Genomic DNA, 22,461 nt, shown 5'->3' on the forward strand with positions numbered 1-22,461 from the left:
GCCTAGCTTTTCTAGTATTTTTAGCCCCGAATGGCTGCGTAGAAGTCGTTGTTGCGCTACTCTGGTAGCCTCAATGAGCTCGTCTAGTGTGTTTGAAATCCCCATGTTCAGAATTTTCTGGGTAGATGTGTACGGGGGGAGGCCCAGAGCGGTTTTGACGCCTTTCCTAATTAGGATTTCAATCTTGGTTTTTTCTGCTTTGGCTAGCCGTAGGTATGGTGCCACGTATGTGATTCTGCCGATTATAAATGATTGAATAGTCTTAAGAGGTTCGCCTCCTTCATTCCCGCGTGTTTATTTGCTATTCTTTTGAGTAGCCTACACGTCTGGCCTACACTCGATTCGAGTTTTTGTATCGTTTTGGTGTTCTTACCGTTTGTCTGTATCCTAAGACCCAGTACTCTAATAATCTCCACTGAGGGTATTTTGTCCCCGTTTACCTTTAGCGTTATCCCATGTTCATGGGGCTTTCTTTGTCTCTTTTGTGGGCCGAGGAAGAGCGCTTCCGATTTCTCGGCAGAACATTGGAGTCCTACTTGTTTTAGGTACGACTCAATTTCCTCGATCGCTCTTTGGAGGGTACCTTCGATGTGCGCGTCACTGCCTCTGGTAACCCAGAGGGTGAGGTCGTCCGCTTATATTGTGTGGTTGAGTCCTTCTATACCCGCCAATTTCTCTGGTAAGCCAATCATTGCAATGTTGAAGAGTGTTGGTGATAGGACCGAGCCTTGGGGAGTACCTTTGTTGCCCAGCCTTATGCCTTTCTCTTCCTTCCCTCCTAGGCTGATAGTAACTGTTCTCTTTGAAAGAAAGTCCTTCACGTAGTTGTATACCTTTCCCCCTACATTTAGAGTTTCTAAGCGTTCTAGTATGGCTGCGTGGTCAACGTTGTCAAAAGCTTTGGCCACGTCTAGGCCTACTATTACTCTGGTATCAGCTGTTTCGTTGTCTAGCACTTGTTCTTTAAGTTGAAGCATAACATCGCATGCAGAAAGATGTGTCCTGAATCCGATCATCGTGTCGGGGTAAAGTTTTTGTTCTTCTAGGAATCGGTTTAGCCTCGTTTGAATAACGTGCTCCATTAGCTTACCTACACATGAGGTAAGCGAAATTGGCCTCAGGCTTTCGAGACAGTTGCTTACCTGGTTTTGGAATAAGGACTAGGTTGGCCTCTTTCCACGTAGGTGGGATTCGGTCCTTGTCCCAACATTCCTGCATGTACGCTGTTAGGTTTCTAATTGATGCATCATCCAAATTCCTCAGCATGTGATTGTTGATTCTGTCTGGACCTGCAGCCGTTTTAGTTCTGAGTATGTTCAACTCCGCCCTAACCTCTCCGATGGTGATGGGCCCATCCAGAAGAGGATTCTCTGCGCCCTTGTACTCGGGGAGGGGTGTGGGTGGTGTGCACCTCAAGTACCTCCCTCACTTCAGAGATTAGTTGGTCGCTAGTGCCTTCGTATTTATATACGAGTTTCTGTAGTTGTTGTCGTGCCTCATACTTTGTCTTGTCCGGGTCTAAGAGATGTCTGAGCATTTTCCACGTGTTGGCTTTGCTGATTCTGTGGTCCAGCTGCTCGCAGATACTACCCCAGTTTTGTCTGGTTAAGTTCAGCGCGTGCTCCTCGATATCTCTATTCTGTTTGGCTAGGAGCTTACGTATGTTTCTGTTCACCTTGTTTTGAGCAAGTTTTTCTTCTAGCTCCCTTTTCTTGCGCCACAGGCCTATCATACGCCTGTCCACCTCTTCTTGCGTTTCGTCTGCTTCCACCTCTTCGGTGGCTTCTTTAACTGCCGCGAGAATGTCTGTGCCCCAAGATTCTATGTCCCCGATTGCGTCTCGGGTATGAAGGTTCGCCCTGAATAGATCCCAATTTACCGCTGCGACCTTTTTGGGTTTCGGTGTGGGCGGTCCGTCTTCTACCACGATCTCAGTAATTTTGTGGTCGCTTCCTAGGTCCTCCCCGTGTTACACCACCTTGCCGTGATTTGGCCTCCGGTGAGTGTTAAGTCAGGTGTAGTGTCCCTACTCACGCTATTGCCCTGTCTTGTTGGTTTGATGGGGTCAGTGATCAAGATGAGCTCATTGTGGAGAATGCTGTCCCAGAGTTCTCTGCCCTTGATTTGCGTATATTTGTATCCCCATGCGGAATGATGAGCGTTAAAGTCCCCGAAAATGACGATAGGGTTTTTGCCCGCTATCTGTTTCGTTTTTGCGAATAGCCTGTCGAAGCCACAATCCTTTCTCTGTTTCGGAGAGCTGTACGTTTAAGACGAATAGGCTTTTCTCTCTCCGCTTACGCGGTATCATTTCGATTAGAGTGTGGTCTAAATGAACGTGTCCTGTCTCGTGCTGCAGCGCGGTAACGTTGCGTTTGACAAGGGTGGCAACCTGCGTATTGTCCCCTCGGCCCGGGTACGATTTGTAACCGGGCAGCTTCGCGTTTTTCCCGCTCTCTTGTAAAGCTATAATTACGGGTTTGTCTCCGTTTGCAAGGAAAGATTGTAAAACGGCCCGTTTACGCAGAAAGCCCCTACAGTTCCACTGCCAGATAGTATTATTGTTCTTTGGCCAAGGCATTTTTGGTTGCTTGGAATTCCGCGTATATCCATTGGTCCCTTTTCTCAAATTCCGCCGTCAGAGCAGCGTCTCGCTTTGCAAATTCTACTCTGATCGTTTCTGTGACTTGTTTCATGAATTGCATTAGTGTTCCGTTCAGTAGTTTCATGTCCTGTTGTTGTTTGTCGTTTAGTTGTTCGAGTTTGGTCTCAAGATCCGACTCTTTGGTACTTTTTTTTTTTGAAGGGGGTTTTTCAACCTTCGCTGTCTCTACCTCTTTATCCTGCTCCACTTGCATAGGCGCCATTGCATTTTCCTGTTGCGGTTTGTTTTCCTCAGGTTGCTTCCCAGATAACCACTTATGTCCTTTGAACATCCTAAGAATGCCTAGTGCTGGATATTGTGTACTTCTTATAGACATCCTAATTAGTGCATTGAATGCACCGGAGATGCTCCATAGATCATCAGAAATGCATCGGTACCTCTAGCATAGGATGTGCATTAGATCAAATGGTTGGATATTTGTCGCATCCAGGGGATATCCATGATCATATAATGTTCTTCTAATGAATATCCTAATTTGTCCATGGAACACACTGAAGATATTCTATAGATCTCCAAAAGTGCTTCTTTACCCCTAGTAATGGATGTGCACTAGACCTCGCAGTTGGATATTTGTCGCATCCACTGGATGGCCACAAAAGCTACATAGCCAGCGTTGCAGAGCAGCAATGTCGCGTGTCGCGGCTTGCGCCGTCGTCTGCTATCTTGGATAACTAAATTGGTAAATTGGTTTTTGAGGAAAGGAAATGGCGCAGTATCTGTCTCACATATCTCAGTGGACACTGAACCACACCGTGAGAAAAAGAAGGAAGGTGGGAGTGAAAGAAGAGAGAAAGAGGTGCCGCAGTGGAGGTCTCCGGAATAATTTCGGCCACGGGGATCTTTAACGCGCACTGACACCGCACAGCACACGGGCGCTGTTAAGTTCGCTGAACTTTCTGCGGTGTCATCCAGCCTCCAGCACAGTGCATGGAACCGCGGACGCACGGACGCACCGCGGACGCACGCGGACGCACGACGCGACGCATGTCGGTGGCTGCTCTATTGTTGCTGGCGGCATCGTCGCCAGAACGCTCGTTCTGTCTCCGGTTTGCCTCCCCACCACAGATACTTTCTAGCGCGCAGCGTTCTACGGTGCACTGTTTGAATGTCAGCAGTCGGTGTGTTTGCGGCCAGTGCATGTTTTTTTTTTTAACCTTCTCGCGTCCCTGCGGATCACTGCGAGGATGCAGGTGTACGGTGGCCGATCGGTACGTGATGCGGCGCCGATGGGTCGATTAGCTGTCGTTTCTAGCATTTTGATCCGCTCTTCTTGCTTCTTAATATAATCAGTTAGAGTCTTAATCTGATCTGCCTGCTGCTTAATAAGTTCTTTTAATTCTTTAACTGTCCCGGAGTCCTGGGAAACTTTAGCTGGCCAGCTCACCTTTGCAGCTTGCTCCTTGCGTTGCTGTTGCTGTCCGGTTTGTAGCCGGGGGAAGGACTCTGACCGAAAACTCGTTCTGCTGCCGGATCTATTACGGGAGCGGCTGTTCCTTCGGTCTTCTTGCTTCGCTTCTTCAGCCTCCTGTTTGGCTTCCCATTGGCGTTTCTTGACAATATAAGGGGTGCGAAAGAGATTTTTGCACCTCTTGCCCCCGGTGTAGTGCTCTTTGCCGCATAGTTGGCACTGCGGTGTACATTGGTGCCCCTCGGGGGGCGATGTCATGCCACAGCCGCGGCACTTGGTCACCTCACTGTTGCAGACGTCCGAGCGGTGGCCAAGTCCTCCGCACTTGTAGCAGACCTCATAGCGTTTCTTGTATAGAAAGCACTTGAAAGTGATTCCGCTCAAGACTACTCTGCGTGGTACTTTCTCTTCTTCGAAGGTGATTAGGAAAGATTTGGTCTTCCCCATTCTTCGTGCATCTATGACTAGAGGGTTGAATCCGTTAATGTTCAGTCCTTCTAGTACATACTTGTGTGTGTATTCCTCACCGATTCCATGGATGACTCCCCTGCCGCAACTGTCTGGTGCGTTCATGTAGGTGGTCACACCGCGTTCCTTGTCTCCGATCTTGACAGTTTCAATTTTCTCCACCTTCCTCGCGTTTTCGTAGCTAGGCGAGTGGTAGGTAATCGTACCTTGCTTGGCGTTTATAGCTAGTCTGTCCTTCAGTGCCTCCTCGTCCTTGATTTCGGCTTTCTCCCTGATGGCCGCCGCTATTCTCATCTCGGTGGTGCTCTTCAGCATTGTAAGTCCTTCTTTGGGCCGCAGAACTACTTTCCATCCGGTCGCTGGAAGTCTCGGGAGGTCTGAGGCTATTGAACGTTCAGCGAGTTTCCGTCCCGCCTCTCTGTAGGCTCTCGTGTCGCTGCCGTCGCTCGTCGCAATAGTGGCGGCGTTCGCTGCCGCCGCGTCTCCGGCACCATGTTGGCGTCCTAGGTGGCGTTCTCCGTTCTCTATTCTTCTTCTTCACCATATGAAAATGGCACATACCCACGCGGGGGGATTGGCCAAGCTCGCTTCTTCAGCCTCATAATCCATTCCTCTTTTTCTTTCATGAAGAACACCCGCAGGACGTCTTGATCACTTTTCCGAACTTCTTTTTACAGGCGACACAAATTCAGCCGATTTAACAGCCCCAATGCCAGTGCCTTAGCCTTTCGTGGTTTTAAGTCTGAATTCCTGAAGTTCTTCTCAATAGCCTCGGTGGCTTTTGTCTTGAAAAGGGAAGAAGGCAAAACCACGAACACACCTTCCTTATCTGCTTGCAGAAGGCTGAGGCCCTCCTGCTGGAAATGGTTGACCAAGGGGCGAAGATCCTTGCTTCTTTTTTGTCGGCTAGGCCAAGCCCGTACAAGACAACCGACTCCCTCCGAGACGCAGTGACTGTTCTCCTCAGGTGGTGCCTTTCCAGCAATACTGTGCACAGCTGCCAGAAGTTCATGCTTTCGAACCTGCGGCTCCAGGGCGTACTTAGGGCCTGGAAGAAGTTCGGAAAAGTGATCAAGACGTCCTGCGGGTGTTCTTCACCGCTGGATGTTCTTCACCTGGTTATCCGTTTAGGGCCATCGTTACAGAAGAAGGCTCTTGGCAAAAAGTGGTCTCCAACTACCTCAAGGTTTCCTTCGAGGGTCTGGTGCCGACGGATCCCTTTAGAGTGAAGAGCTCAATGAGCCTGGTGGAGTGCCTCTGTTCCGGTTTTCCCGGTGCCAATGCAGCCTTCTCGTTGGACATTGTGGACTTGTTTTACTCTGTTCCGCATGATGAACTCTTTTGTGCTGTACGCGAATTAATTGAGCTGCTGAGCATCACGACTGAAGGCCCGGCACTACCAGACGCCCGAGATGCCACTGACGATGAAGGACATGTTTTTGTCGATTTTGTCACGAAATTGGTGGGATTTCACAGCAAGAAACCCAGGCAGATGTAACTATTCAGAGTGTGCTCGAGAATGCGCACATATATTTATGGTGGTTTAGTTCTTTGATAGTCGGAAGTACATATAGATGCTCACGTACTGGTTTGTATTTCTTTTACTACTATGATTTTTGAGCAAATGGTCGGGACGTGCGCATTGCCTGCTACATATTCAACAAACTTTTGTATGTAGAAGCCGTAAATTCATATCTAAATGTGTCAGTTCCATGCAGATCGTCGTGGTTGATATAAAAGCTCCGATATACAGCTAGTTTTTTTTAAAGGTTTATTGCAAGTAGTCTGAAATGCCATGTAGCTTCTGGACACATTTTATGTAGTCCATGTACTTTCCTTTTTTTTATTTGAAGGGGTTTAACGCCCCAAAGCCACTCAGGCTATGAGGGACGCCATAGTGGAGGGCTCCGGATAATGTTTACCACCTGGGTTTTTTTAAGGTGTACTGACATCGCACAGCATACAGGAGTCTAGCATTTCGCTTCCATCGAAATGCGAGATCCCGGCCGCCGCGGCCGGGATCTAACCCGCATCTTTCGGGTCAGCACCCGAGGACCACAACCACTGAGCCACCGCGGCGGCCCTTCAGTTTTGTGTGTTCATAAATACGACTTTAGTCCTTGTCTAAATTTTGTGTGTCCATAATTACGACTTTAGTCCTTGTCTAAAGTGAAGTAAATGTTCGCAATCTTTGTCATGGGCGTTGGAGTCATAACGTTGCTAGTACTGCGCGAAACATCAGCGGCACAAATAAAAAAAATTAGAAATGACTACCGCTTCTCCTTTATCTTTCTTCCCTCCGCACTCCCTAAAAATGGCTTGAACGGCCATCTTCAAGAAACATCTTGCGGGGCAGCGCGCGCATCTCAACCTTCTCGAACTTCACAAGGAACCACAACGGGAAACATAACAATAGACAGGACATGTATATTAGAACTGATACCATGAGAAAAATACACTATTACAACAGAAGACACGTCGCTATATACAAATGTAGAGAGATGCCATAAACATGGAGATTATAAATAGCGAGCATAAGGTGTTCGACATATAGCGCCAAAGCGTTTTTTGCCTATGAAAAAAAAAAAAAAAGCCTTCCCCTGTCCTTTCTACTATCCCCTCACCCCTTTTCTTTCACTTCTACACTCTGCCTGCTATCCTTTATTTCGCTGCCCCAGCTCAGGTGCTTCCAGCTGCGATGGCAGACGCCGGGGTAGCAAACATTCTTTTACCTTCCATATAAAATGTACCAATAAATAACCACTACTACTACTACTATGAAAAGCCGCTCACGCCGCACCGACTGAAATCGTTAGCATGTGCGATTGGCGTCGCAGCGACAATGCGACTGGGCCATATTTTTTCGTTCGCGTTCGCCTGCGACGCTGCGAATTACGTCGGTCTGCGACTGGGCCGTCGGTCTAGCCGCAGACGGCGTGCGATCGAGTTCCGTCCGGTTGGAACGCAATCGCAGCGTAGCGTCTTTCCGTTTGCCCGAAAGTGCAGCAGCGGAAGTTCCGGTTACGTCACTTCAAACATAAATAGTAAGAAAACAAAAGTTACATCCTATATGTTTGTTAAAACGTATTGAAATTATGTTAAAACGTATTGTAATTATATGTAAACCAAAAAACTTTTGTTTAGAAAATGTTTTGCTGCAATAAAACTTGCTCCCAGCAATCGACTTCCCACATCGGCTGCGTTTGTCGCGCCGCCTTTACTGCGTTGAAAAATAAAAGAAAAGCAGCAAGCAACTCGCGCGCGTTGTGGTGTGATTCACAAGGTTGGACCTTCTGTTGACAAAAAAGTTACTTTTATTATTCCTAGGGCATTTTCAGAATAAAGGGGGGAACAGCAGGCAGTGTTTGCAAACATCATAGGGGGCGTTCTAGAGTTGTCACTCTGTCGTCTGCTGCGGTACGCGTTTCGCTTTCGACCGCGCCATTTGTGAACTTTTCGCGTATAGCTGTGTAGGTTGTCTAATTTGAATGATTGCATTAGCGAGTAAATCTGGCATACGCGGCAGCACTGGCAGCACGTCGGACTTTGAGAAGTTTGTGCAACACCCTGCAGGTGGAGGCGCCTGTTGGGAGCATGCCCGCAATCGCCACACATTCATCGTGACGTTTTAAAAAAAGATAGCTTCTAAATGACGTTACATACTCCGTAAAACTTTTCTCCAAAGCACTCGCCAACTGCTAACGAACGAGCGCCTTGATAGGTAGGGTGTGAAATGAGAAAAATATCCCTGCAAGTTTTGTCTAAATGCGTCGCACTCCCGCCCGGTACCTCCTGCCAAAGCTGACTGCCGGGTACCGCTGTTTTAAAAATACATGCCAATGAAAATGAAGTTTCATATTTTCACGTTCATGTGCACTCGGGAGCGCTGTAAACATTTCTGAAAGCAGTACGTACCTTGTAGCATGTTTTCGATGCACTCGTGCAGGCAGGGCGCATGCATCGCCCATAACATTATTTTTCTGTGTCAATGTGATCACAGAATCGCTCAGGTATAGCCCACCTGACAAATGATAATTTCTAACCATGCTAGAAATTTAGCATAAGTAACCGCTGTGTTTTGCGTTGCAATAAGCCAACCACTGTGTTCCTATACATATGCACAAAACGAAATTTTTCTTTTTAGGCAGAGGAGGAGGAGGATTTATTGACGGGAAAGGCAGAGAGGTTGGCCGGAAAAATGAATATCTGGCCTGCTACTCAAGATGAATGAATGAATGAATGAATGAATGAATGAATGAATGAATGAATGAATGAATGAATGAATGAATTCCAGAAGAGGGCAAATACGGGCTGGTTGGTGCACGTTTTACGAATTGGAAAAACAGCGCAATCAAAGACGAGACACAAGAGAACGACAATCAATCGTCTTTGATTGCGCAGTTTTTCCAATTCGTAAAAATGAATGAATGAATGCTCCCGATGAAGACCTTAGCTTCGGTTAACAATGCCTCCTGGATGTTTCTGTTTCGACAACGGGCACTGTCGTTTTGCGAAGCGACATTCCCAGCGAACAAAGGGCCTCGGAGTGGGTGAAATGTTACAGCGGTGCTACGAACACATCATGGATCATCTGCAGCGCCCAAAAAGAGGGAAAATGTCAAAAGTAGGTCTGCATTATTTACTCCGCGCTTTCTGCAGTTTGGCACATATTTTTTGTGTGGTTATAGGTTAGCCGGTAAGCGCATTAAAAAAAAAAGAATCTCTTTAGCAGTTCATGAAAATCCTCTAAGGTAACAAACTGCCAGGCAATTTAATTATTGCTCTCTGCAAATTATTTTAGTCAACGTTAACTGTCCAATCCAAACCTGAACAGTTAGCTAGAATCTAAATGTGCTACCTTGTGGCTAACAAGCAGCTATGTCAGTATGAAGGCTAAACTGATTATGTAAGTTTCCAGTTTAGTTGCTTTGCTCAGTGACCACACCACATCACGGGAGCATCCATGCACGATGCTGCTAAACTAGCAATACAGCAGGACCTCTTGTCTCTCATCACTAAAAGCAGGCCGAGTTGTGATGTCCTCCAGCAGTCTCTTATTCTGTGCCACTTCAACACAAACTGGCGCACTCAGCACAAGTGCAGAGCTGAACTGAGAATCAATAATCATGGACACAACATTAGACCATATGAGAACAAGAGAGAAGGTCGTCACTTTTGCCAGGTTGTGTTGTTGTAAGCAGACACATACTTAAAGCTAAATGCATTATTACTGCCCTGGAAGAAGTGAAACAAGTTCAAATATGTGTCTCATTAGCCTACTGAATGTACTGATGAGAGTGGACAATTAACAGCAACAATGTAGTAAGCATGATCGCTTTCTCGATTGCAACACATAGATACTTCTTAGCAATACCCCAGCTGGGAATTAAAAGCACCAATTAATAAATAAGAGAAAAATTTTCCAGCTCTCACCTTGTTTACACAAAGATGCCAAAAATGTTGCCTACCATAGTGCACCTTTAGCAGTCTATTTAATGCCAAAAATTTATTCAGGCCTGTAATGTCAGGAGATAGCTTTCTTTAACACAAGTTAGTGACAAATATTTGTTCTGTGCACTACAAAAGCAATATGCCCTAAACTTTTGCAGCCAATTATTGTGCTTAGAGAAAACTACTATGTAGCACATCCACCTAGCAGGCAGTGAGCATAAATATGTGAACAAGCATATCTGGCTTGCATGGCTGAAGGCCCGACTGAAAACGAGTCCTTTCATAAAATGCTAGGATGACCTAATACAGCATGAAAATTTTGTCAGTGAAGTGGCCAGAAAATTTTAATACATGAGGAATGTTTTTCATGCCAAAAATGCAGTCTTGATTATAGGTGATACAGCCATCACCTGAGCAGAGGCCACGGAAATGGCAACTTTAAAAAATATCTGCGCTGGAAAGGGATATTGCACGGCCACCAAACTTTGAGAACATACAGTATGTTTTCTGTAAAAAAAAAAAAAAAAATAGGAGTTAACAGTGGAGTATTTTTTGAGCATTTTGATAAAAACTTGCAACGGTGCTGATGACAATGTCTTGAGAGTTCTTTTAGTTTTATTTTGCACATTTAGCTGTCTTATTTTCCTGGTGAGATGAAAGTGGACAGCTAGTAGCAATACAAAAAGTTAGATTATTCAGGCACCTAACCCTTTGTTCTACAGAACAAAAAATCTCACCAGACAATACCCATCTCTCATTTTATTGTCCTCCCTACCACATACATATTTTGTTTTCATTGAAAATATGCTCTACGTCCACATAAGAGTAATCCATTGATGCAGGAAAACTTTAATTTGCTCTCAGTGTCTCATAAAGGTGATAATTTGTTTTGCAACACCAACTATGCTTTCATGTTATGCCATACTAAACCATCAAAACCCGCTTTTTATGCAGGAGTTGATGTGAAGGTGCACTCAGAGGGAGGGGCAGGAAGCTGGGCAGTTCTCCTGGTAACTCCAATCATGAGGCGTGCTTGAATCATCCTCTGAAGTCATCTTCGTTGATTCCACGGCGTCATGCGACTCAACAAGGAGCAGCGTGACAGTTATGCTGACAGCGACATCAGCTGGTGCTGTACCCATAGCGGTCATTGTGCACAGCAGCCAGACTACTGAGGGCTACTCAGCTGGCTTCGAGCTCCTGAAGCACAACTACCCCTTTTGCTTTGGAGGCTGCGAGGTGGGCACAGGAAAATTGCAAATTATACTTACTGCATGTTGTTTGAAAGAATGCCAGGTAATGCTAGATTACATGAGTTAGGCAACATTGGTTCAAAATATGGGTCTGCTCCAGCCTGTACTTTCTGCAAGCTCCAAGAGGCACTGCTTAACAATATCAGCATTGGCTACAAGCCATGCCTACAACTTTTAAGCTTCAACAGTTTGCTGCAAGAGGCGGTGTGACACTCTGCAAACCTTAAAATCTTGGACTTTTCATCTTGTTTGATAAAAAAAATAAAATCTGAGTTAATGCAAGCCCATACCAATGCTGCCTAACCTCCTGCTTGCCCAACCTGTCAGGTCAGTAGCAGTCCATTTCATTTAAAATTTGAGCCACAAATGAACAAGCTGTACAGCTGAAGTGTTTGACATGTGAACTACACTGTGTAAATGTCACCTCTACATTTAAATATCAAACTGGATATAGATTATGCATGCACAGAGTTAGGACCCTTTCAGTAATGCCATCAAAACCGAAGTGAAAAATATCACCATAGCAACACAGGGTAATGTAGCAAGGTTATCTGGTTATCAACTTATCCGGCACCCGCAAACATCTGTCATGGGAATGACTTAGCTGTTGCATAGCTGTCAGTATGTGGCTATTTCTTGTCTGCAGGCGCCAGAGACTTTCATGACTGACAACAGTGCTGCTGAGAAAGCAGCAATTCTTGACAACTGGCCAGAAGCCAGGCAGCTCCTATGCCACTTTCATGTGGCACAGGCTGAGTGGCGGTGGCTGATGCTTGCCACGCATGGTGTCAGCCCAAGTGAAAGGAAGTCATTGATGGTCATTTTTCAAAAGGTATGGAATTTATTCATAATCAGTGATATAAAATTTGAATGCATACAGAAACAGCAGTGAGTGACTGATTCAGAAGAAAAAGTTTTATGGTTTTATGGGGGTTTAATGTCCCAAAGTGACTCAGACTATAAGGGACGCCACAGTGAAAGGCTCCGAAAATTTCGCCCACCTGGGGTTCTTTAACATGCACTGACATTGAACAGCACACAGGCCTCTAGAATTTTGCCTCCATCTAAATTCGGCCACCGCGGCCGGGATCGAACCCACATCTGATGGTCGGGTCAGCAGCCGAGCACCGTAACCGGTGAGCCACAGCGGTGGCAAGGCCAGGTAATGTGTCACTGATACTACGTCACAGGACGATGTCTCACAAGTCGCATAGTGCATGCATGCTGTGCAGGCCTATGGTATTTGGTTGAAGAATGGGTGCTATAGCATGTCCAGTGCATGATGACACAGCCAATGCATTGACCACTTGTGTTTCAGTTTGTAGGCATCATACACACACTAAGTAATTGCAAAAAGTACAGCCAAACACAGCAGAGCTTTTGCCTCTCAATTCAGCATATGAAAGATGCAATAAAAAAATTCTAGGGCTACTTATGCAGCACAGTAGCAGCAGCATAAGTGTCAGTGACAAGCAAGCATAACAGGGACCATTTGCAACTGTGGCGAGAGACAATACTGGTCAGGTAAGGAGCTGCACTACACAACCTCATGATCGTAGACAGCGGTATACAGTCGAGCCCACTTATAATGAACTTGATGGTCATGTGGATTGGGTTCATTGTATCCAAAGTTTGTAGTCAGTAGACTTACTCCATTACAGCGCAAAAATACAGCCAGAGAAAAGTGATGGTTATTTCTTTAAAAGGTCTGCTGTGCATGCCTGTTTCTTCGAAGCAGACCCTATCAAACCACTTTCTAAGCTCTCCAGAAAGGTCATGTGCTCGTGGCCAAGCCCTAAGCAGCAGACGAGCTGTTTCAACGACGTGGTAATACCGTTAGTAAATGAGGCGCTCACGGCAACTGGTGAAAGCCCTCTTCTTCAATCCTCAAAAACGTTGTCAGGGTGCAGCGACAAAGCTACTGCAGCGCATGAGCACTCATAATGTACAGTATACATGACCCTTCTGTAAAGCTCTCAAGTAATGCATAGAGCTCCAAATAAAGCTATAGCTTGCCGTGACTACTAGGGTCTTGAAGCAATCTTTCCACCAGAATACAGTCGAATAGGCTTATAAACCAGATGGGAAATAACACCTTACCAAAAAACAATCGCTACTACGTTCAATCATACGGTGCACATTGTTCGAGAGCTCTAAACAAGGGTGACACAAGCTATCTGCTGTCTACGAATTGCCTGGACGCGGCAGCCGCGCAGAGAGCAGAGATCCGACTGGATAAGTGATGAATCACGTGACTGGGTGGGCCTGCAAGGCATACCTCATGACTGGTATTCAAGCTTCTCAAATCGCTGTCATTGACTAGGCACCGGCCGTGTGCAGCAGTTTGCTTCCAACGCTGCCCCTGTCTAGAGCTTATTATGCATCTGTTTCCACTTTAAATGCTTTACCCAACAGGTGTGCACGCAAGCACTGACTGACCCTGTAGCCTGTTGGAGCACACCTGGCAGGTAGTTTAAGTTTCAAATCCACTTTTTTTATTTATTTATTTGGGGGGGGAGAGACAGCTACATTTTCTTTGGGAGATCGCAATAGCTGGGAGGCTGTGGGAGCAGTGAGCTTACAGTGCCTCCTTGTTAGTTATAACAAAGTTATATAGCCAAGGTTGTTCGTTTTATCTAAGATGCAATGTCAGAGCCCTAATGGATTTTTTGACGGTAGCTCTACCTCATTTGTAATAACTGTTAGTTATAACTGTAGTCGTTATAAGTGGACTAGATTGTATTCATGATTTGTGAATTAATGAAAAACTTGAACAGATGGCTGGCATCAAATTATCCATAAAAACCAGCAAATCTGGAAAAGGGAGCCTTGAAATGATTCAGTAGGCCTGTTAGGGTTATGTCTCCAGGTGCTGAAAAATGGCACAGTAGCAGGTGGAACTGATTCTTCGTCCTTCTGGTGTCAGCTTTGTTTTACACAATCCCACCGATGCCAAGGAAAGTCCTGAACATGCACTTGACTTTACAATTGTCTCACCATTCTTGGCAAGTATGGACTCTGCCCAGAGAAGATGGCTGCTTTCTCTCAGGGTCATAAGTGTAACACCAGGTAGCCACAGCAGTGACCTGGAACAAAAAGTTTGTACATTTATGACAACCCTATGTAGCTCCATGCAGATGTCAATGCACTCCCTCCCAGTTCTGAAGAGTGGTCAGAATCTGGATCACAAATATGGCAATAAATGACCCATAACAAGACTTAAAATCTGCTGCCGTGCTTGCAACCAATTCAAGAAGTTGAATTTTGGTAACAGCGTTTCGTAGAGGTCCTGCAATCCCGCATGAATGCTTGCTCAATCATTGCCAAGGCCTTCATGAAACTTTTCCTAATGTGTGCCCAAAATTAACGCACCTGCTCGCTCTTCCTGGGATCTGGATCTGTAGGCCAAATTGACAAACTCAACATACGTTTGAATAATTGTCGTGTAAGATGGGTACTGGGATGGTTAGAGGTGCTGGGCGCCGGCGGTAGACACAGAGACACAGGCCCCGTAGACACAGAGGTCGAGCACCGAGAGCACATACACAAAGCGATGGCAATGCTGCTCAACACAACGGTCAGAAGTTCGTCATCGTCTTCGCCTGAACAGGAACTTCTTCGTCGTTACAACTGCCCCCCGGGGAGCAGAGGAGCCATCCTGGCGACTTACGGCGTAGGTGAGATGGCCGGGTCATAATACGGCTTTAGGCGCTGCACGTGAACAGTCTTGCGTCCGCGCCGGCAAAGATCAGGAGACGGCATCAGCGGTTCCACCACGTAATTAACAGGCGAGGTGCGTTCCACAACTCGGTAGGGGCTGTGAAACTTTGCAAGAAGTTTCGAGGAGAGGCCCGCAGTACTGGACGGAATCCAGAGCTACACGAGGCTACCTGAAGAAAAGTGCGGGGGCATGTGATGGCTGTCGTGTCGTGCAGCTTGCGAAATAGGAGTACACTCAGATGCGTCAGGCTGGTATGGGAGAATGGTATCGAGTGGAGCAGAAGGGTGACGGCCGTAAAGAAGATAGAACGGGGAGAAGCCGGTAGCCAACTGCGTTGCGGTGTTGTTGGCGTACGTCACATACGGAAGGACGAGATCCCAATTTGAATGGTCTGATGAGACGTATATAGAGAGCATATCGCCGAGGGTACGGTTAAATCTTTCTGTAAGGCCGTTAGTTTGCGGGTGATATACAGAGCTTGTTCAGTGAATGATGTTGCACCTGCGTAGCAAGGCTTTGACAACTTCCGATAAGAAAACGCAGCCTCTGTCACTCAGCAGTTCGCGCGGTGCGCCGTGGCGAAGAATGAACCGTCGCAAAATGAAGGAGGCTACGTCAGACGCTGAGGCAGATGGAAGGGCGGCAGTTTCTGCATACCTCGTCAAGTGGTCAACTGCGACGATAGCCCAACGGTTACCGGCTGCAGTGTAGGGAAGAGGTAGGTGACCACTGTGAAAAGTCGGAGCTGCTGGATAGGAGTTCTGTTAAAGGGGCAGCAATCAATGCAAAGTTTCGAATAAACCTACGAAAGTAGGAACTCAGGCCAAGGAAGCTGCGCAGTTCTTTGACAGATGTAGGCTTGGGAAAAGCAGCGACCGCACGAAGTTTGGCTGGGTCTGGAGAAACGCCTTCCTTGGAGACAACGTGCCTTAAGATAGTGAGTGTACGAGCGGCAAAACAGCATTTCTTCAAGTTTAGCTGCAAACCGGCGTCAGAAAGGCAGTTCAAGATGTGCCTCAGGCGATGGAGGTGGGTGTCAAAATCTGCAGAAAAGACGACGATGTCGTCGAGGTAGCAGAGGCATACCTTCCATTTTAATCCCCGCAAAACGGTGTCCATCATCCTCTCAAATGTTGCAGGCACATTACAAAGGCCGAATGGCATAACTGTAAATTCGTATAAGCCGTCGGGGGTTACAAAAGCAGTTTTGGGGCGATCGGCCGCTTCCATGGGGACCTGCCAATATCCAGAACGAAGATCGAGGGAAGAAAATAGTTCGGCCCCTTGCAAACAGTCCACAGCGTCATCGATGCGGGGAAGAGGGTAGACATCCTTCCGCGTAATCTTATTAAGGCGGCGGTAGTCGACACAAAATCGGATGGAGCCGTCTTTCTTCTTGACCAGCACAACAGGCGAAGCCCAAGGGCTACTGGAGGGCTGGATCACGCCATCTTGGAGAATTTTATCAACTTGCTCTTCGGTAGCATGGCGCTCGGTGGCAGATACACGATAGGGGCGCTGCCGCACGGGTGCGTGGTTGCCGGTGTCAACACGATGGGTGACCGTGGAAGTTCGGCCCAAGGAACTCCGATGACAGTCGAAGGAAGAGCGGAACTGGCGAAGGAGGTCAAGAAGCTGCGTCCGTTGCGGGGAAGGAAGATCGGTGGCGACAGAGCGAAGGAAGAAATCTGTAGAGGAGGAATCAGGCGCAGAAGATGGAGGGCTGAGCGCAGTCATGGCTAGATGAGGCGAATCGGCGGGGTCCTCACAGGTGAGAATGGACGCAATAGATTGTACACTGCCGAGACACGAGGCCAAAGACGTCCGCAAAGACAGAGGCCACAACACCAACAACTATTCAGAGGCCTCGATTAGGGTCCTAAAAGACATAATCCTGCATAGAACTAAAGCATTTAATGTTGTGGCCCTAGCTGAGTTCCTCTCTGTTGTGTGGGAAGAGTATTTCTTGCACAGAATACTTGACCATGCCCACTCACGTGTGACTGGGCACATGCTGCAATATGAGAGGCTTCTGAAGAAACTGCCAGAAGGTACCAAAAACAACATCAGGTGTGACGGAGATGGGCATTATGTCGTCCCAAGTGGCAGTCCAGAGAGCAAGTTTTACACAGTGTACTCTGACATCGGCCTGTGCACCTGCTGCTCTGGACAGCACGGTGCATTTTGTAAACACCAGGCACTCGTGCACAAAGTGATTGGTGAGATCTTCCCAAATGCACCTCTGCAGACTAGAGAAGGTCGCTACAACCTTGGAAAGCTTGCGCTCGGAGACAACTGCCCCGGCATTGATTTCTTCGAAGGCCTCCATGAGAAGACACAAGCGCTGCAAAATGCTGTGTGTGGCGAGGCTCCCACCGATGTTCTTGACTGTTGGAACACTCCCTCTACCTCAACCGCTCCAACTACACAGTACAGCCCTCCAGAAAGTAGGGAAACCTACAGTGCTCAACCACTGAGCCAGGTTTGTTATGGCGCTATACATTTGCAAGACAAATTACGGCAACTCTATGTTAGCCGGAGTCATTATAAACCATAGTCATTGATGACAAGTGACTACATTTTTTGTGGTGGAGAATTTAAAATTCTGTGAACTCATAAAGAAAAATGTGCAACATTTTGCCGGAAACATAACACACAAAATAAATACACGCTTATTTCTGAAACAACCCTCGTACTTCAAATGTACCTTCAGTAAAATAGCATGTGCTGGTTGTAGTTCACCATCAGGTAATACTTGGTATTCCCTCCACTTGAAGAATGGTGCTTGTTTGACAAAATGTCTCCCAGTGACTGATTTATCTCTCTAAGTCTGCCATGGTGCACAATCCTACACATGCTGTTGTGGCCATGCATGCAAGCCAGGCACAGCCATGCATTAGTCTGGCCTCGGACTTCCCTCACTCATTAATGTACAGCCTGGTACCACAGAAGATAAAAACCCAAGAATGGATGTTGAGTCGAAACTAGAAACTTTTTGTCACCACCATTAATGCTTCTTTCGAGAGATGACAGTATCATGACTTTTCCTATACAGGACTGTGAACGCGTTGCCACTACAGCCGCCAAGCTTGACACGTTCACTTCCTTATGTATATGCAGAGGTCTAGCATGTCAAAGCATCATCAAAACTGTGCAACAATATGCCGGCTTTCACGGGTATTAAAAAGAAAACAGTCACATTTTTATCATTCTCTCGCTCCGATTGGTGTCTGCAATAACAAAAACGAAATTGTGGTTACTATCAAGAATTCTGCAAAAATTCTCAATTATGAAATTTTCCCCCCAAAGCAAGTGGACCTAACAACAGTTCATGCATATTCTAGCCCATGGAGGAAGCAAATTTAAATTTAGTGGAGAGGCCAAGATGCCACTGTTTGTGAAGCCACCCCACGATCAGACGATGTGCTTGCACCATCTGCATGGCTCATCAATCTCCTCTCCCATGCCTCTCTGTTGCCCACAGCAGCAACAGCCTGCAAACACCGAATGGCATGCTGCCTCTTAGCAACCATGATTCTGTTGCTACTGGCACCAAAAAGAAGGTTTATGAATAATACGTTACTTCTACCACATATGCATCACAAAACTTCGCTCATTTATCGATGGAAGAAAGCTTAACAAACCGTGTCATGCCAGTATCCTTGACAAGTATCAGAATCACACAGCTCAGCTTCCTCTTTGCATGCAACAGATTATAACAATCAGCCCACTGGTAGGCAAACAGCAGCCTTTAAGCAAAAAATTTTTGGTTTTTTTGTGTGTGTTTCAGGAACTGGAGGAAGACCCTTTTGAAGCCCTCATAGAAGCCTTTCGGCACCTAAAGGCTGAAGTTAACAACGACCCGACATGCATGAAGCACACAGCCAGACTTGCGAAAAAACTGAAAAGCCTTCCAAACAAGCAGAGCTTTGTCACACCGCTAATAAACATGTCAGCTGCAGTCTGCAGGGTTTCAAGGTGCCGAGGCAAGATAAGTGTGCAGCCAACAAGCATCGCAAGGAGACGACCTGGCCTGCACAAAGGCTTGAAACGTGTCCCACCAGGCAGGCCATCAAAGAAGGCCAAGCGCAGTCATTCGCTGTGTTGCAGTGTGGCAGACAACGTCCCAGCTGCAAAGTGACTGTCGACTGCTACGTCAGTCTGAGTGTGCCTGTGCGTGTGTCACATATATTAGGAAATTGGAAATAGAAGTATGAACTAAAATCTGGAAAAGAAGAATGGGATGACGATAAGCATGACGTGTATTAATCCAAGAATAAAGAAGATGAAGAAGAGGTACTCGGTGAGGTGGGAAGAGTTGATTGGTGGAGAAGATTTGATTTGATTTGATTTATTGGGGTTTAACGTCCCAAAGCGACTCAAGCTATGAGGGACGCCGTAGTGAAGGGCTCTGCAAATTTCGACCACCTGGGGTTCTTTAACGTACACTGACATCGCACAGCACACAGGCCTCTAGAATTTTGCCTCCATCGAGATTCGACCGCCGCAGCCGGGATTGAACCCACGTCTTTCGGGTCAGCAGCCGAGTGCCGTAACCACTGAGCCACCGCGGCAGGTATTGGTGGAGAAGAGAAGATGATGACGATGAAGACAAGGATGACGTGTACCAACGACAAGGCTATAAAAGCGCGAGGGATAGCGTGGCACGGGAGGGAAGAACAGAGAAGTGGAGGCTCCAGCGCGTCAGGAACACCTTAGCTGGAAGAGAGCAACGCCGGCTACTGCTCCGGTGATCTCGACTTCTACGGCGTCGCACCGTAGACTTCCTGCCATTCCTAAGCTCATTCCGGGGAGTCAACGGCTGACGCAACCACTTGCTACGGCCAGGAGTGCCTCCAGCACTGTTGCCACCCATCCGGGTGGTGCCCTCCATGCCAACATCGCTAGCAATGCCTCCACGGGCACTTCGACCGGGAGCTCGTACGACGACGCCAACGCCGCCACCAGCGCCGCCAGCCTGAGCACTTCGAACGCCGCCTCAACGCCAGCTATCTAGATGCCACTGACTGGACCCAGGCAACGCCTCAGCAGCACCAAACCGTGAGCACATACACCGAACACTAGTAGACTGGCTGTTCCCGGGTCATGTGTAGTGGTAGTCTTTATGTTTTGTGTTAGCTTTGCTAGTTAGTTTTGTGTGCTAGGGTTTGTGTCGCGTAGGGTGTATTAAATGTGCGTCTGTGTAGGTAACCTGTCGCCTAGTCCATTCTTTCGGCCCGAGCGTTCTCGGGGAGATCCGTGACAGTGTGCCCATGGCAGAATCGTGTATACTGAAACCATACGACACAATATATATACGAGCGGGAAACAACAAAAACAACCTGCAGCGCGAGCTCTACCTTGATCACGGATTAATCAAACCATCAAGCACTTCCACAATAGCAAGCAACAGTGTCCTTCCGTGGTGGCGAAAGCTACCGCCCGGTACAAAGGCTAAAGCCATTATCATCCATCCATCCATGTACCCAGTGTCGAAGGTACTGCTACGCCCCGTTTCTATCGTTGTCCCACTGAGAACGAAGCTCCCAACATCTCAACCTTTAAATTAGCTCATTTAAGGCCAGTGCTTCCACTCTTTCGTTTCCACCCTATCCAAGACCAAACGACTGCCACAGCTAGTGCTTCGACATCGTATTTGTGGCGTGCAAGTTCTGACTGTCGCACTTAGTTGGAGCCCACTGTTGAAGAGACACCGTATATTTTAAGCGTTTAACATCATAAGAGACGCTGCCCAGTTTGCAGGAAATTCAATGCTTTAGATTTTCACACGGCTGTGTTGGGTTTTCTGACAGGTTACCTTTTCGCTGGTTGGTTATCGCCGTAGCCTTGTCCCCAGACGCGTACACTTGAGTTGGACATGAACTGTGGTTTGAGGAAGCTGTCGTGGCGTCCCGGCGATGACGCTCACATGTCGTTCGAAGCGAAAAAACTACGCTTCGTTCCGGGCGTCTCTTGTGGTGGCGGGGCTCTTCGCTGCACGGAGGATGAAGCCCGCTGTGTGGGGCACATCGAGGCCTACGTAGCTCGACTCGCTGATCGCAGTCGCTGAGGGTCAAAGCGTGGTTTCATTAACTTACACAGCGTAACTTTGAAACAATAAAGACGGAAATAAATTAATTTTGCAGCGAACTTAAACCGACACTGCAGAACGCCATACGGTTTCACAATCGGATCGGATTGGATTGAATACATTCGGATTCTGACTTGATGGCAATCACGATGTTGCTGCCTTGCCAATTTCGTGATCGACGGAAAACTGGCACTAATCGTAATCCTATTTGTTCTACAATTTTGCGAACTATTTTATTTTATACTTATTTTACAAGATGCACTACTTTGCGTGCATTTTTTGAAAAAAAAAAAATTGTTCCAAAACTGCTTGTGTTATTACTCCGCCAAATTGGGCAGACCTTGCTTTGTTGGTTGGCCTGTTGGTGGAAGATGGCTGCCTCCAGGGTAGAAGATCATGGAGGAAAGATGTAGAAGATGCATTTCTTAAAAATTTTTATGCACATTGCTCAATGGCACATTGCTTGGCTGCATCTTCGCAGTCTTTCAGCAGCGATTTCTAGCAGTTCCCTTTGTAATATGACGAGGCGTTTCTTCTTAATGTGTGAAGTCAGCCCCCGCAAATGCTTTCGTTGTACAGGCGCTTCATCGCATAGATTTTGTGTATTTCTGGAGGCATTGCGATTTCAGCGATACAGTCCGCCGCTGCTGGTCTGTCATTGCTTTATTTTTTACCCTCCAGTAGCAAACCTGTTGTGTGCTCTACTTCTGGTATTTGGTGACTTCTCATCACGACCAACTCTTCTCTGTATCCCTCATTAGATATCCACCGCAAAACACTACCGTCGTGATGTGGTGGCACGTAGTGGAAGCTGTGACGCCAAATAAGGTTTAGTGGACCATTGTCGAGGTGGATTAAATTTTGGTGTTGTTACATTGTCAGGACATGCTCAAGTGCCTAGCACGTGCATTGTGGTGAGATATTGGTACCGACTTCAAATTGGAGAACCGCAAAATGCTTTGGTCACCTTGTGCTGAAGAACGTGCTGTTTGGCTTGGTCGGATTTTTGCTGTGCTGTGGGCATGCAGAATGCAAAACAAACCTCTTCTGTTTGTTTATCGCCAATTTATAAGCGTGTATGCTTTGACATCTTTGCCACTCAGTAAACAAGTTGAAATGAGTTACCTGTCTATGATGCATATGTGCCTTCCCACTGTAGTTTTTCCTAACACTGGAACACTATGCATTCGACCAAATAAATGTTAGTGTACCAACCTCAAGAATGCGCACTTCACAAGAATCAAGTGTGTGTTAACTAAACACACACTTGATTCTCGTGAAGTGCACATTCTTCATGAACAGTATTATTTCGTGACTAAACTATGAACACTACAGATAGCAAAAACTTTCCTTGTTAAAGGGCATATGGGGTACTCATGCAAGCTGTCATCCAAAAAGCTGTGG

General features: G+C 46.8%; 2 protein-coding genes and 1 long non-coding RNA gene across 3 annotated transcripts; 2 read left to right on the forward strand and 1 right to left on the reverse strand.

The window, feature by feature from the left end:
- The first annotated feature begins 10,481 nt into the window (after positions 1-10,481).
- On the forward strand, positions 10,482-20,233 carry LOC149351690 (uncharacterized). Its single transcript, XM_089581052.1, has 3 exons — positions 10,482-11,231; positions 11,892-12,077; positions 18,757-20,233. The coding sequence occupies exons 1-3, from the start codon at positions 11,100-11,102 to the stop codon at positions 19,105-19,107; spliced, it is 669 nt and encodes a 222-aa protein (XP_089437178.1). The 5' UTR covers positions 10,482-11,099; the 3' UTR covers positions 19,108-20,233.
- Positions 12,063-21,195, reverse strand: LOC149351691 (uncharacterized). The gene is made up of 2 exons (XR_016290624.1): positions 20,785-21,195; positions 12,063-14,331 (listed from the first exon to the last, which is right to left on the reverse strand). It is a non-coding gene; the product is annotated as an uncharacterized LOC149351691 (long non-coding RNA).
- On the forward strand, positions 16,744-17,523 carry LOC149351692 (uncharacterized). The gene has a single exon (XM_089584052.1). The coding sequence runs from the start codon at positions 16,744-16,746 to the stop codon at positions 17,521-17,523; it is 780 nt and encodes a 259-aa protein (XP_089440178.1).
- Positions 21,196-22,461: the final 1,266 nt, after the last annotated feature.

This window comes from Amblyomma mixtum, chromosome 3, assembly GCF_055824585.1.
Source record: "Amblyomma mixtum isolate Tamu chromosome 3, ASM5582458v1, whole genome shotgun sequence".
NCBI lineage: Eukaryota > Metazoa > Arthropoda > Arachnida > Ixodida > Ixodidae > Amblyomma > Amblyomma mixtum.

Excerpts from the sequence above, each read along its gene's own strand:
- LOC149351692 (XM_089584052.1), top strand. The coding sequence starts at position 16,744 with ATGGACGCAATAGATTGTACACTGCCGAGACACGAGGCCAAAGACGTC.
- LOC149351690 (XM_089581052.1), top strand. The coding sequence starts at position 11,100 with ATGCTGACAGCGACATCAGCTGGTGCTGTACCCATAGCGGTCATTGTG. Across the intron at positions 11,232-11,891 it reads TTTGCTTTGGAGGCTGCGAG|GCGCCAGAGACTTTCATGAC; the intron begins GTGGGCACAGGA and ends TCTTGTCTGCAG. Across the intron at positions 12,078-18,756 it reads TGATGGTCATTTTTCAAAAG|GAACTGGAGGAAGACCCTTT; the intron begins GTATGGAATTTA and ends TGTGTGTTTCAG.